Raw genomic sequence first — 15,546 nt, 5'->3', positions numbered from 1 at the left:
TGCAAATAGTGCTGCCGTGAACACTCATGTACAAATTTTTTCATGGACATATGTTTTCGATTCTCCTGGGAGTGGAATTGTTGGATTATAAGATAACCCATGTTTAACTTAATGAGGATCCACCTAGATTTTTGCCAAAGCGGCTGCACCATTTTACAATCCCACCAGCAATGTAGGAGAGTTCTGCTTCCTCTCATCTTCACCAACACTTGTTATTTTCTATCGTTTTTATTTTAACCATCCTCGTGGGTGTAAAGTGGTTGGTACCTCATTGTGGTTTTAATTTGCATTTCCTTAGTGGCCAGTGGTGTTAAGCAAATCTTTTGATGTGCTTATTGGCCATTTGTGTATCTTTGGAAAAATGTCTATTCAGGTCTTTTATCCAAGTTTTAATTGGGTTATTTGTCTTTCTGGTGTTGAGTTGTAAGGGTTCTTTATGTAGAAAACTATATTTAAAGATTGAGCATGGGTTTGAAGATTTTTTTCTTAAATCTTGCGTGTGTGTGAGTATGTGTATGTTTGTGTGTGTATACATTCTCTGAGCATTTCCAAACATTTTAGAGTTAATAATACTGGTTCTCTAATTTTATTTCCAAACTTACAGCTTTATATTTTTGTGATTTAGGTGTATTAATATATTAAATCATTTTTCCTAGGCTTGTTAACCAAAAATCATTTTCAAATCAAAAGTTCAAAAGTATAAAGTGCAGTGATGTTGAGAATGAGCTAAATATCTATACTCTGAATTTTTCAGCTGAGAAAAGATGACAGCAATCAAGCATGCCTTACAAAGAGACATTTTTACACCAAATGATGAACGCCTGCTGAGCATTGTGAATGTCTGCAAAGCAGGAAAAAAGAAAAAGAACTGTTTTTTGTGTGCCACAGGTGGGTATTTAGTGGGAAAGAGTACTTGTTTTGTATCCTTTTATTATTTAGGAGATATTTCCTCTTTGTTTTGAATATCCCCATTGTCTCTACAATTGGAAAAATTATTGGGTCAACAAATTCCTAGCCAACACTTGGTTTTGACAGGCTGTTAATTGTTGCCAATCTGGTGGCAGTGAAATAGTATCTCATTGTGGTTTTAAATTGTATTTCCCTATAATGATGAGATTGAGCATCTTTTCATAAATTTCTTAGTCATTTCATTCTCTATGAAATTTACCTGTTTAAGCCTTTTGCTCATTTTTCTGTTGTGTTGCTTGTCCTTTTACTGATTTGTACAAGTTCTTTCTATAATCTGGGTATCAATCTTTTGTTGGTTGTATGCATCCCAGTTAGTGGCTTGTCTTTTTTTCACTTTTTATGATACCTTTTAATGAAATTTATAATTTAAACTAAATGAAATTAATTAATCCTTTATGGCTCTACCTTTTGGTGTCTTAAGAGATCTTTCCCAGGTGTCTGTTGTGTGGTCATTAAAATATTTTCCTAAATTCTAAAAGTTTTATAATTTTGCTTTTTACATTTCAGTCTTAGCTCACCTGTGTTGACATCTGTCATGCTGTGTGTGAGTGTTTCTGGGTGTCATCTTATATCTTATTTTTGTTTTGTTTTTGTTTTATACTCCACCTAAATTTTAGAAACAACTTTTCAAGTTTCAGACTTTGCTGAGATTTTGATTGGAATTGTTTTGAACCTGTATTTCAATTTGGAGATAACTTGCATTTTTATTATATTGAATCCTTGTGCCATGAACATGTACAGTTCTCCATTTATCTAGGTATTTTATAACTTTTTATAAGTTTCATCATTTTCTCTAAAGGTTTGGCATGTATATTCTTGGATTTATTCCAAGATATTGATTTATTCCTAGATTTTATTTGATAGTCATAAATAATAGCTCTTATTAACATTAATACATTTTAAAATCATATATTGTTAAAATTCTACAATGCATTGTTGGTGTTTTATATGGATGTCTGTCAGTCTTGTCAAACTTTCTTATTAATTCTAATTATTTTTAGGCTCTTTGAAAGTAGTGATATTTTTCTTCCTTCCTTTATAGTTTTTGTATCTTTTATTTATTTTTGTTGGTTTTGTTTACTAGTTAGGACTATCAATACAGTCTCCATCTCAAAGAGAATGACTTCATTTTTAAGCATGATATTTGGTATAGGGTTTTTACAGCTGTCCTTTGCAGTGTTAAGTAAGTTCCATTCTATCCTTGGCTTCTTACACTTTTTTAAAAAATCATGAATGGGTATTGAATTTTATCAAATGCTTATTTCATATCGTTGGTATTATTATAAAATTTTCTCCCTTGTTAGTATAGTATATAATTATACTTTGTTTTTAAAAAGATAAATTGACTTTTTGGAATAACCTAACAATCATAATGTATCTGTATTAGGCCATTCTTGCATTGCTATAAAGAAATTCTTAGACCAGGAGCAGTGACTCATGCCTGTAATTCCAGCACTTAGGGAGGCTGAGTCGGGCTGATCTCTTGAGCCCAGGAGTTTAATTAAGACAAGCCTGGCAACATAGTAAGACCTTTATGTATAAATATATTGTTGCTCTTTGAAATGGTATTTTGCACTTTCAAGCCTCTCACGGGCTTTACATATGTCAATCATTCTTTAGAATTTTATCTCATACTTTTCTTTAAAACTGGTCAGAATTAATTTAATATTAATATATCATTCCTTTATTTCTCAAGGAACCTACCTCCGACCCTCTAGCCTGACATAGATGCTTCTGTTAGAATTCTGTGCTTTCCTTAGTCATGGCACTGGTTATAAAGTATTACACTCTTTTAGTATCAGCTACTAGGTACCTGAAAGCTATACTCATAATGAGTGATTAAAGAATGAGTAAAAGGAGTAATATTTATGACAAAAGTGTGTGTTCTACTTAACAGTGACAACTGAGCGCCCTGTGCAGGTGAAAGTGGTCAAAGTCAAGAAATCCGATAAGGGAGATTTCTACAAAAGGCAGATCGCTTGGGCCCTTCGAGATCTTGCTGTGGTAGATGCCAAAGATGCTATCAAAGTAGGTTTTTCTTAGTCCACCTGTGTTCAGAAAGCATCTTTCATTTTATAACATGGTATTACATATTCTAAGATGATCTAAAAACAAATTAATGTGTATGTTTGTTTTATGACTTTTTGCTTTTTTAAGCTACAATTTTGTTTGTGCACAAGCCACATAAGCTAGAGCAATATAACCTTGACTCTCCACATTTCTGTGTTTAGATTAAGCCTAATTTGTATAAAATGTATACATAGTATGGATTTTAAAGTGGTGTGTCATGAGGTTTTGTTTGTTTGGTTTTAATCAAAATCATGTAACCAAAGTGAGCCTTTCTTAGTCTTCATGAGGGCTTTGATGTTTGTGGCTCAAAAAAAAAAGAAGTGATAGTGAGTTATATAACTTATTTGAGAATAAGATCTATAAAGATATAAATCTTACCCCTTATACATAAACCACACTCAGACTCCAACAAAGTTGAATAATGTTATAATCACATTAAAGGTCACTTAACTTCCTGACAGTTCAGGGCTTTTCAGAGCATACCCTTTTTTCAAAGCAGTCAAGTTGGCCTCCTTCATTAAATTAGGTGCTTCCTCCTCCTCCTCCTCACCCTCTCTCTGCCCCTCATCTTCCTCTGCAGCCCAAACCCACCTCCAGAGCACTAGGGAATACTTTGTATCACAACTACTTGTACAATATAATAATAGCAAGGCTTACACTAGTGAAACTGCAGGTGCTCTTTAACTCTACAAATCCCACACATTTACGAAAAAGGCACAAAGTAAAAACAACAAAAACAAAAAAACTGCCAGTGTAAAGCAGTCTGATAAGATTAAATTCTGGTTTTACCTTTACTTTGGTACAAACCTCCAAGGATCAAAAATCTGGACAAAATGACAGGTAGTTGGGTATAAAAAAAAAAATGAAGTAAGAACAATTTGAGGAGAGCCCTGCATATCTGTATAATTCAGTTTTCTTCCAAATGCAGAAAATGCCTTTTCTTTAAGTATTTTAAGCATACCGGCCCTTTGCTTTATCCCTAAGGAGCACCCAGCGTTGAGAAAAATGTGAACTGTAGAAACCGGGTTTGACAGAAATTTAGAGGAATGGAGATTGGAAGGAAAATTATAAAGGGATGTTTAAAAACCACTTTAATCAGTAATTTTTGTTGCCATGGAGAGGGATCAAGAGTAGAAACTTTTCTGCTTGGTTTCTCTTTAAGAAAAAACACTTTTAAGGCTCTTTAAAACTGCACTTTTATTAAAAGCATTTTTCCCTTCAGTAGTTTTGCACTTCGTAACCCTGTTGACTTGCATAATTCAGTAACATTGCTGAATGCTTATTTGAATGCATTCTCACAGCTGACGCCTCTTGCTGACTTGCTTAATGGATATTTTTTTTTTTTTTTTGCATTTTATGTAGGCACCTTGGTGTGTGTACGCTATATATGGATAGAAAACATAAAATTTTTATACATAACTTAACGTTAGCCATTTAGTATCACATTGATCTGTGTGAGTGTTGCCACTGGAGCACTCAACTTCTTTTATGGTATTATGGGAAATATTCCCAGGGAAGAGATTATTTCCCATCAAGTTTCATATAAGTTGCCAATACTCTTACTGTACTTTTTGGATAATAATGCAATTACCTTTTCATTGTAAAGGCAGGTTTTTAATTTTTGATGCTTCAATTCTGTTTATTAAGCTATAAATTGCACTAATTAGTCATTCCATGCTGCTGTAATATGATGTTGTACCAAAGATCAAGTCCTGATTCCTTAGATATTCCAGTTCTTCACAGTAGAAGTGTGATATAACTTCCCTTACCTTTAATGTATTTATATTTCCCCCAAGTAACACTTTAAATGAATCAAATATGTTAATATTCTTTTGGAACATTAAGAATATTCGAGCCTATTTTTTAATTCCTTGGATGTAAAGTGTACATCCATAAGTTTGTTTGTTCGTTTGCTTGTTTGTTTCTTTGTTTTGAGATGGGGTCTCACTCTGTCACTCAGGCCGGATTGCGGTGGAGTAATCTTGGTTCACTGCAGCCTACACCTTCCAGGCTCAAGCCATCTGCCCACCTCAGCCTCCCAAGTAGCTGGGACTACAGGTGCAAGCCACCACACCTGGCTAATTTTTGTATTCTTTGTAGAGACAGGGTTTTTCCATGTTGCCCAGGCTGGTCTCAAATTCCTGGGCTCAAGCCATCTGCCTGCCTCAGCCTCCCAAAGTGCTAGGATTACAGCCATGAGCCACCAAGCCCAGCCTATTTTTTAAAATAATAGTCAAGTGATTCTATTCATTCAAGGTAGAAATATTAGTCTGGTGTGGATTATTGTTGTAATGTGGTTTAAGAGACTTGTAGAAAGTATAGTGTAATTCTCTCAGATTGGTTGAGCTTCTTTATCACATGAAAGAACTTTAGGCCAGGAGCAGGGGCCCATGCCTGTAATGCTAGCACTTTGGGAGGCCGAAGCAGAAGGATCAGCTGAGTAACATGGGGAGACCTTGTCTCTATAAAAAAATTTTTTAATTAGGCATGCTGGTATGTGCCTGTGGGCACAGCTACTCAGGAGGCTGAGGTGGGAGGATTGCCTGAGCCCAGGAGGTCAAGGCTGCAGTGAACCATGATTGCACCACTGCTCTGTGACCTGAGCAACAGAGTGAGAGCCTGTCTCAAAAAAAAAAAAAAAAAAACTTTAAGGCCCAGCAGCACTTTTAGCTTTTGAGACATCTTTAATCATTCCTTATTTTCAAAATAGAAAATAATTAGGAGCAATCTCTGCTTTTCACCTCAATTGTTCTTAGAAAGTACACCAGGATATACATTGCATTTTTCTCAAGTTTTATAATTAGAAGATATAGTCCTTATTAGGGAGCTAGTGTCCAATTACAGTTTCAAATAGTTGTACATTATTAAAGAAAATATGTAACTCTAAAACTCTATAGGCAATTTAAAAAGAAAAATTTGGTCCATGTCAAAACTGGAGACCATTGTCATATTACTGATGAGGAAGCTAAGCCACAAAGCCATTAATACATCCCATATTTCTACTCATAGACCCAAAGGGCATAGGAAGAAAATGACCACGCCGTGTGTTATTTTTTCATCCAGCTTCTTTGGGGTGGTAAACAAACTTTTTGCTACAAATTGAATTCTCCAAACCCATCTCTTCCAGTTGCTTAGCTGATTTTTAATAATCTTTACTTTCCAAAAACAGCATAAATTCCTTTTTTTTAATGTAGGTTCTACATTATCAATGAAAAAGGATGTGATCAAAAATAATATCTTTTGTGTATTTTTGTTTTAGGAAAATCCTGAATTTGATTTACACTTTGAAAAAATATATAAATGGGTTGCCAGCAGCACTGCTGAAAAGAATGCATTTATTTCTTGCATTTGGAAATTGAATCAGCGATATCTCCGGAAGAAAATTGATTTTGTCAATGTTAGCTCACAGCTTTTGGAAGGTAAAGTTAAATTAAAACGTATATGTAAAATCAAGTATATCTTTAGGTGAATATATAATTTGACATCATTCAAATTAATTAGAATACTGAATTACCTTATTGTAAAAGAATTTTAAAATACTTTTTCTCATTGTAGAAATTATGCTTGTTCATTGTAGAATATGAATACATTATGTTAAATAAATGAAAATCACTTACTCTTCAGAGGTAACTATTGTTAGCAGTTAGTCTTCTAGTCTTTTTCCTATGCATAAATACCTTTTTAAAATAAATAAATTTACATTATGTTTTCTAACATAATTTTTATATAATGTATCATGAACATTTTTCATGTTATTGAATACTTACCCCAACATTATTTTTAATAGTACGATAGTATTCCATTGTATGGATATACCATAATTTATTTAACTAATCATTTATTTTTTATTTTCCAATTTTTGCTTCTTTTAAACAGCTCTGGGATAAATATCCTTGTAGCAGTATTTTTGTACAGAGGGTAGTAGATGTAGTGGTTTAGAACATAGCTCTGGAGTCAGACTCCTTGGGTTCAAATCCTGGCTTTGCAACTAACTAGTTGTATGACTTTGCATTGATACTTAGTCTCTATGTTTCAGTCTCCCTTATCTCAGAGCTAAAGATACTAATAGTATCTACCTCATAGGGTTATTATGAGGGTTAAATTACCTAATATGTGAACATAGTAAGAACAATGCCCCATACATAGTAAATGCTTAGTGAATATTAGCCATTATTATGTTATCAGGATAAAATCCTTAGACATGGATTTATTGGAATATTTTGGATCAGCATATCTTCAAGAATGTTACTATACATCATTTTGTGTTACAAGATAAAAACCCTACCGTTTAATTTTTGGAAAATATAGAACGAGATTTTCTGCTTTTAAAATTTCTTTTCTAGAGATATAAACATTGTAAGACAGCACTTAGTAATTAGTGAGCCTGCTACTTGATGCTTGACGCTGGCACACAAGTCACATCTGTCAGGTACCAGTAGTGCTGGTCTTATGTAGGAGCCCCCAGGGTTGTCATCTCACCAACATTAGTCCCCAACATGTTGGTAATTGAGTGTATTGAGGGAGTGATCTTCAAGAAATGTATGATAACTTTTTATGCCTTAAATCGTGGTTTAATTTGCTTTGAATGGCTTTTATTTTTTTACCATTTCAGGGTTGAACATTCTGATGAGTCAGTGACTCAGTGATTCACAAGCTTGATATTCTGTCTTCAAATATTAATGCGTTTCCAGTTGTTATTTATTGTGTAAGATGATTTTAAGCCAGTATATTTCAGGACATTAATATAAAAAAGTACATACCTTACCTGGATCTGCCTCATTAAGAAATGTTACCAAAATCAGTGAGAAGAGTATTGCTGTTTTTGAAAGTGAAGTCTCTCACTTAAAAAAAAAAAAGGCATTTAATTTTTCAGGGCATAAAACAAGAGTATAGACATGTTCATGTTCATAAACATTAACCCTAATTGAGATCAATTTTAAGAACACTGAGAAGATCCTTAAGGATCTCATTTTGAAAATTACTTACAATACGTCAATAACTCTTGCTTTGGTTTAGTGGAGTTCAGGGAATAGCTTTATTAATGTCTACAAACTTGTTTCATGGGCCTTGAAATCACAGCCGTTAATTCCCATTAAAAAATAAATGTCTCTAAGTTTTGGGTGATGTTAGAAAACAAATAAAAAATTATTACCACCTCCATTTAAGAGTTCATAACCAAGTAAGACTATTTTAATTATAAATGCTAGCAGTAGCAACTTGGTAGTTTTTATTGTTGACAATTGAATGTGTAAGTTAAATAATGGGGCTTCTCAGCAGAATAAGGTTTTTAAAAGAGGACTTTTCAGCAGTTGAAGTAGAATGAAGTTTTTGTTTGGCCTTTTTTTTTTTCATTCTTTTACTTGCATCCAGCTTTAAGAAAAAAAAAAGTCTTTGACTTGAATCCTTAAATGCCAGCTTGAACTGTTATTTTGTGTGATTTTTTTACTTGCCTCAATCTTGTCCTTTCTAACCGTGTTTTGTGACTAATCCTTTGTGAGGGTGTGTCTGGGTAAAGCTTTTGGGTCTTGGGTAATATAACTAGACTAAATGCATGAGTCATAGCTGCCCTAAATATAATCCTTAGGAAATGATTAGTTACCCAGGTTTCTCTAAAGGTTAGTTAGTATGGCTTCTTAAAAGACTTAAGAGAAAATAGAAAGATAAATATATTTGTAGTCACTATCAGAAAGTAAATAAGAAAAAATAAACACTGCAAATTTAGCTTCTTATGGATCTTTCCACTTTGTAGTTGATTTTGATGTCTTTTGAACTTTAATTTAACATGAAGTTCAACTGAGATACGGGTAGTATTTTTAAAACTTAAGCCTGTTTATTTCTCTACCCAGCTAATATTCTCTGCTTACTTTCCTCTGCTTTTTTCATACCTTTTTACTCTCCAGAACTGCCTAAAGTTGCAGAAGGTGCGTAACACCTTTTCTTTTTCTATTCCGTATGTTTTTATTAGTTGCCATTGTTATGTACCATTGGTTGTATATTTTATGAAATTATGTACCGGGACAAATTTATTTTAAAAATCCACATAGTAATAAAATTGATGATAGTATTTGTTATTGGCTTTCAGAGGGCATTTCGTTAGAAAATACTTCTGAAGCAGTTAATTATAATCATGTAAAATATTTTTTGTTTAAGTTGACTTGTGTAAGGACCAGAATGATTTGGGCAGTCCCTGCCCCCTAGTGGCTAATAAGCAGTGACACATGGCAGTTTAACATTTTCGGGTAAACTAAATGGACGCATTGAAAGGATAAGGAGCTCGATAATACCTCTCTGAAGAACTTATATACTGAAATCTGTAATTGCCTGTACTAAAAGTTTTAGTCTTCTTTTTTTCTGAGATGTTATCTCAATCTGCCTAAATTATTATCATTCTTAAGAGCAAATCTTTTGTTACTTCAAATTAGCTGGTTATTGTTCTGGGACAAATGAACATATTTCAAGCCATGCTGAATATAAATATTCATTTTCCTATAAAATAATGAATACTAAAAGCATACAGAGTTTGTGATTTAAATCATGCTCCATTAAGTCCATGAAATCACTAACTTTATTTAGAATGGTAAAATAACATCTTAGGAGTTGAAAATGATTTCTTTCATTTTACTGCTCCGAACCTCAAGTTTTATATACAATGCTCACATGCTGGTGTGTTTCCTTAAAAAAAAAAAAAAAAAAGAGAGAGAGAGAGAACTGAAACATTTATCTAGAAAGCATTTCAGATTTGACCTCTTGGTCTTTTGCTATAAAGCATGAAGCCTGTTTAACTTTTTATAATTTGAAACAGCCATGTTGTTGTTGCTCTTACATTAGAGTTATTGAGTAACTCATCTTTAGAAATATTATCAATGCATGTGAAATTTTTAAAACAAAGAAATGGAAAATTCAGTTAATATTCTAATGACCAAAATAAATTATGGATTGTAGATGCATCTTTCATTTTAATTAAAAGTTATTTGGCAAAAATATACTTACCAAAGATGAAAATAACAAAAGTAACAAAAGAAAAATTCCACCTGGGAAAAAAAGGAAAGCAAATTATTTTTGTGTGTACCAAACTCATAGTCATTGAGCAACAGCCACATCAGGTACGAAAAAATACGTAGGTTTGTTTCCACCTGTTTTTTGTTTTGCTTGTGCATTTTAGCTTAATTATATTTTGGGGAATGGTGGTGAAAGCCTGTTTTAACATTCATTGTAAGTCAGTGCATTAGACTGCATGCTTTTTATTTATGTTTTAGGACATTATTTCATTAACATATGAAATTACAAAAATAAAGTTTGATATTTTTCATATAGTTTGAATCATTCTTTCCTCTTTTGCAGCTGTTAAATGTGACCTGTACTTATAACTATACCTGGCTATATGTATCATGTTACTTTTTTGACTATTTTACTTTGAATTTTTACCCTCTTTAAGAATCTGTTCCAAGTGGAGAAAATCAGAGCGTGACAGGAGGTGATGAAGAAGTAGTAGATGAATACCAAGAGTTAAATGCAAGAGAAGAACAGGATATTGAAATAATGATGGAAGGCTGTGAATATGCAATCTCAAACGCGGAAGCCTTTGCAGAAAAATTGTCCAGAGAGCTGCAGGTGCTAGATGGGGTAAGACTTTCTTGAAATCTATGAATAAGTGATGTATAGTGAATTGCGAAGGCCAATGATGTTCATATTATACTACCTCAGCACTTAAGCCTTTAGAGTGTGTTATTGCTGTCTTTATCTATAAGCACATTACCAGCTGCCATCAGTCTTTTACTGTTCTTCTTCAAGAGATGAACTATTCCTATTAAGCCAGTGAAGACAGTTGGCTGAGATTCTGGATTTGGGGATGTTCTTGATGTGAAGTAATAGAAGTAAAATGTAGACTAGAGAACATCTTGGGAGTTGATTCACTCAGCCTCTGAAACATGTTGGAATAGTTCAGTGCCAAAGAATAGCGTGTGTGTGTGTGTGTGTTTTGAAAAAAATAGGGATGAAGTATAAAGAGAGAAATGTGGCTGAAATATGTGAATCATTTACCAAAAAAGATTGACTGAGTAGTTAAAACAGGAGAGCCAGAGAAAAAGACCTGTGATTTCTCTGCTAAAATGTCTTACAATAGAGCTTTTTGTTTTGTACGCAGTTTTTGAGTCTGTAACTCAAATGCACAGCACCTGCTAGGTGCGGTGGCTGATGCCTGTAATCTCAACACTTTGGGAGGCCAAGGCAACAAGATCACCTGAGGTCAGGAGTTTGAGAAGAGCCTGGCTAACATGGCAAAACCCCATCTCTACTAAAAAAAATAAATAAATAAATAAATAAAAATAAAAATAAAAATAAAAATCAGCCAGACGTGGTGGTATGCTTCTGTGGTCCCAGCTACTCAGGAGGCTGAGGCACAAGAATCACTTGAACCTGGAAGGCAGAGGTTGCAGTAAGCTGAGATCATGCCACTGCACTCCAGCCTGGGCAACAGAGTGACACTGTCTCAAAACAAAACAAAACAGAACAAAAAATCGAATGCACAGCACCCCTTATGTTAGAATTATCTAAAATCATTTGGGTTCTTTCTGGTCTTAAGAAAAGATAAGCATTTAAGAAATCCCTCAGAGGATAAGGAACGTTTTAAAGATTTAAATTTTAGTGTTATGTACATGAAAGGTACAGAAGCTATGGGGCCTGGCTCAGCCCGGAGAGATTATATGAATAGTCTAAGATTATAAGTTTACAGAGATCACTGAAAGCAAAGCCCAGAAATGATTTTAAGATGTTAAGGAGGAAATTATCCTGGGCAGAATCAAACTCCAGCTCTGTTACTTAAGAGATGTCAGTGGTTCTGAGCCCCACTGACTCTTAAAGTCAGATTGCACTTACGCTTGAGTTACTGTGAATACTATATAAAATAACGTGTGAAACCACAGCATCAGCTGTACGATGATATTCTTTAAATTTCTTGTCCAAGTTTTTAATCATACCATGTTAGTTGCCTTCTTAATATGGCTTAGTGATATTTATTTTTTGTTCTAATTAACATTGTATATGTGTTCCAAGTCAGCAGATTGCTTTGAAGTTTAATTTTGGATTTGGCAGTTTCCTTATTTCAGGGAATTCAGAATCAATAGTCAGAATCATTTAGAAAATAGTGATAAGGGGTGGTGGTTTGTTACTGCTTTGCCTGGGGGGAAAAAACAGAGTTGCAAATGAAAGAGAAAAGATGATAGAAGGAGCTATCTGTTGGCCATATGCTCCTCTACATTGTATTACTAGTTCCCATCATACTACAGTTATAAATTAGTTTCATATATTCTTCAGAGTCTGGTGTACCACTGCTGCTTTGTCAACTAAGATATCACATAGGTGATTATGCGTTTATTTAGGGTTTCACATAGATGTTAAGAAAATTTCTAGTTGGTAAAATTGGAGGAAATGTTAGTGATAACATGGCCTAATGCCTCCTAAATGTATAGAAATGAGAATGTGCCATTACTGCTGACATTCTGCCACCTTACTTGTGCAGTCTGTGGAAATATAAAATCTTAAGGCATGGTTCCTAACATTGATATAGAAGCAAGTGTACCTGCATGAAATACTCTGTAAAAAATGGAAAAACATAAAAAGTGATAAACTAAAGTAGATGTGTAGATATATATCAATTTTTGTTACTCCGATTTCAAGGAAATTTAGCAGCATTTCACCTATATTCTTTCTTTTTTTACACATTTAAATAACATGAAGTGTGGTTTATGTGGTGTTTTTTTTTTTTTTTTTTTTTTTTGGTCTTTAACTTTGTAGGCTAACATCCAGTCAATCATGGCATCTGAAAAACAAGTCAACATCCTGATGAAATTGCTAGATGAGGCTCTAAAGGAGGTAGATCAGATTGAATTGAAACTGAGCAGTTATGAGGAAATGCTCCAAAGTGTGAAAGAACAAATGGATCAGATCTCTGAAAGCAACCACCTTATTCATCTTAGTAACACTAATAATGTAAAACTCCTATCTGAGATAGAGTTCCTTGTGGTAAGTATGATTGTAAATTAACAACAACAAAAACTAGTGATGATATATAAAACCCAATTGTAAATATTTTCTAATTTCCTTATGAGAGCAGGATTTAAAATAATTCCAAAGACCTAATGATAGGATTGAGTAGCATCTTGCCTGTAAATTTCCCAAAATTACACATGCAAATGGTGTGTTTGCATATGTTCTAGAACCACATGGACTTGGCCAAAGGTCATATAAAGGCTCTTCAAGAAGGAGATCTTGCTTCTTCCAGAGGCATTGAGGCCTGCACCAATGCTGCTGATGCCCTTCTGCAGTGCATGAATGTAGCTCTTCGACCAGGTATGTTCATTAGAAATGATAAAAATGTGACTAAGAATCTGAGACTAAGCCTGTCACTTGTAAAGATTTTGACAAGAAATAACATGAGGCAAGTGGTTTAGGGTTACATTATTAGCTACTCAAGTTTCACTGATTTCCCAACTTATTTCTGTTGACACTAGGAACTTTTTCACTTTAGTTCCTCCTTCTAATTGACCATCAATGACTGTAATTAAGACCATGATTTTTATTTAGTGCTGTCTGCAGAACCAAGCACAAAGTAGGTGCTTTGGTTAGACTAGAGAGCATAAGGTTTTTCTAGGTAGTGGTTTCAAAACTTGAGTGTCCATCAGAATCCCTAGAGGTCTTGTTAAAACATAGATTGCCTAGCCCCAACCCTAGATTCAGCAGATATGGGCTGAGGTTTTAGAATCCACATTTCTAACCGTTCCCAGGCGATGGTGAGGGAGGACCACACTTTAAGAACCACTGTGCTATCCTGTTTTAACTTTTATCATTTAAGTAAATGAATATACCCATAAAACTTTGGGTTCTTCAAAACTTTGGAAATGTTTAATGTTCCATTAAACATCGAGGAAATCTTTTTACCCATTAAACTGGTCACGAAATGTCATTCTGTATCAGGCCATGACATGCTTCTGGCAGTCAAACAGCAGCAGCAGCGATTCAGTGATTTGAGAGAGCTTTTTGCCCGGAGACTGGCCAGTCACCTCAACAATGTATTTGTTCAGCAGGTAATTTTATCTTATTATTAACATGAGCATGTTCCTATTTTATTTATATATGACCTTAACCTTAAATTTCCACAAACATATTAATGTGTTTAATTGGGATTGCAGTCAGTTCCTTCACATATTCAATTTTAAGATTTTGAAATAGATAACTTCTTTCCTCATAGATGTTCTTTGGGCCTCAGCTGCCTCTTTAGGTAGACAATCTAGTTCCCTTCAGCTGAAGCTCTCTGATTGTAGAAATCAAATAACTATGCATATTAATTTCATATACTACTTAGACATTCTTATTTATAAAAGTAACTCCAAACTTGTTAGATGTTTACTATTGGACCTGTTTTATTTTTCAATATTTTGAGGTGAGACTCAGAACTTGAGTCAGTATTTTAAATGTGTTGTTAAGTTCCAGGTACTTAGTACATAGTATACTTGTTAAGAAAATGACTATAGCTTAACTGTAAATTTGAGTTGATCTAATTGTCATATAAATGCTTTGCCTATATTTTTATATGGAAAACAATGTTATAATTAAGAGTGTGGTATTAATCTTGTTATTAATAATATTAAGAGTATCTGAGGGATTTGACTAGAAGGTATTTTAATATCTGATGTAATAAATTAGGTTTATTATTTTTTTCATCTCTTTTAAAAGTCCTTTTTATTTTATTGCATTATTGGGTGAAAAAAATTGGGGGGATATCCTGTTCATCAAGAAATACAGTCTGAAAACATTAAATTTTTACTTTGTTTTCACTTTGCAATATTCTAAAACAGTTGTACTTACTATATTTTATTTCCAATTAGTTTACTCAGGCCCTCCTTCAACTCTATAACAGGTCGTACTTTCTTTCGGTTCCTGTGAGTACATCAAATTTGGCTCAAGCTTCTGTGATTCTGTTTTTTTTTTTTTTTTTCTATAAAGTTTGCTAAGCTTAACAGCAGCAGAATCTTTACAGATTATAACTTACTGATTTAAGCTACCTGTTAACCCACATCTGTAGCACTTTTTAAGTGTCCCATAATAGACACTATTCGGGCCAAAGAGGCATTTAATCTCATTCTGCTTGCTTTTCTTTCTATCATTTTTTCACTCACTTCATATATTTAGTAATAAATAGTAGTATTACTCCTTTAGTAATAATAATAATATTACTCCTTCATTTTTTAGTAGTCATTTATTTGCCAGGTGATTGAGGTACATACCAGACATTGACTTGGGATAAATGAGAGACCAATCCTGCCCTCAAGTAGTTCACGGTCTAGGGAAGGGAGACAAACAAATAATATACTCCAGAGGGATAAATGTTATGATAGTGGAGCTGTGGGAGCATAGAGGAAGGCCACCTAACTAAAAGCACGGTAGGGGGAAATCAGAGAGATTCCTTGACCTGAAAAGTGTCAAGAAAAAAATAAGCTTAGAAGTCACATA

The 15,546-nt window shown here is 33.8% G+C and overlaps 1 protein-coding gene across 11 annotated transcripts in view; it reads left to right on the top strand.

Annotated features, from left to right (window-relative positions):
• EXOC1 (exocyst complex component 1) overlaps window positions 1–15,546 on the top strand; it is a 50,835-nt gene that overhangs the window by 3,925 nt on the left and 31,364 nt on the right. For 4 of the 11 annotated variants that reach the window (XM_017540234.2, XM_017540232.2, XM_017540231.2 and 1 more), the window contains exons 2-8: window positions 755–888; window positions 2,867–2,997; window positions 6,299–6,458; window positions 10,475–10,662; window positions 12,832–13,059; window positions 13,254–13,386; window positions 14,011–14,120. In XM_017540234.2, the coding sequence (XP_017395723.1) occupies window positions 765–888; window positions 2,867–2,997; window positions 6,299–6,458; window positions 10,475–10,662; window positions 12,832–13,059; window positions 13,254–13,386; window positions 14,011–14,120 (1,074 nt within the window). In that variant the 5' untranslated portion in view covers window positions 755–764. Of the gene's footprint in view, window positions 1–754; window positions 889–2,866; window positions 2,998–6,298; window positions 6,459–8,939; window positions 8,961–10,474; window positions 10,663–12,831; window positions 13,060–13,253; window positions 13,387–14,010; window positions 14,121–14,921; window positions 14,976–15,546 lie in introns of all 11 variants that reach the window. The other 7 variants (XM_017540225.2, XM_017540224.2, XM_017540229.1 and 4 more) reach the window with 3 other exon arrangements.

The sequence above is a fragment of the Cebus imitator genome, unplaced genomic scaffold (assembly GCF_001604975.1).
Source record: "Cebus imitator isolate Cc_AM_T3 unplaced genomic scaffold, Cebus_imitator-1.0 Scaffold124, whole genome shotgun sequence".
Classification (NCBI taxonomy): domain Eukaryota; kingdom Metazoa; phylum Chordata; class Mammalia; order Primates; family Cebidae; genus Cebus; species Cebus imitator.
Note: the sequence above shows the minus strand (reverse complement) of the source record. Positions and strands in the feature narration are given on the sequence as shown.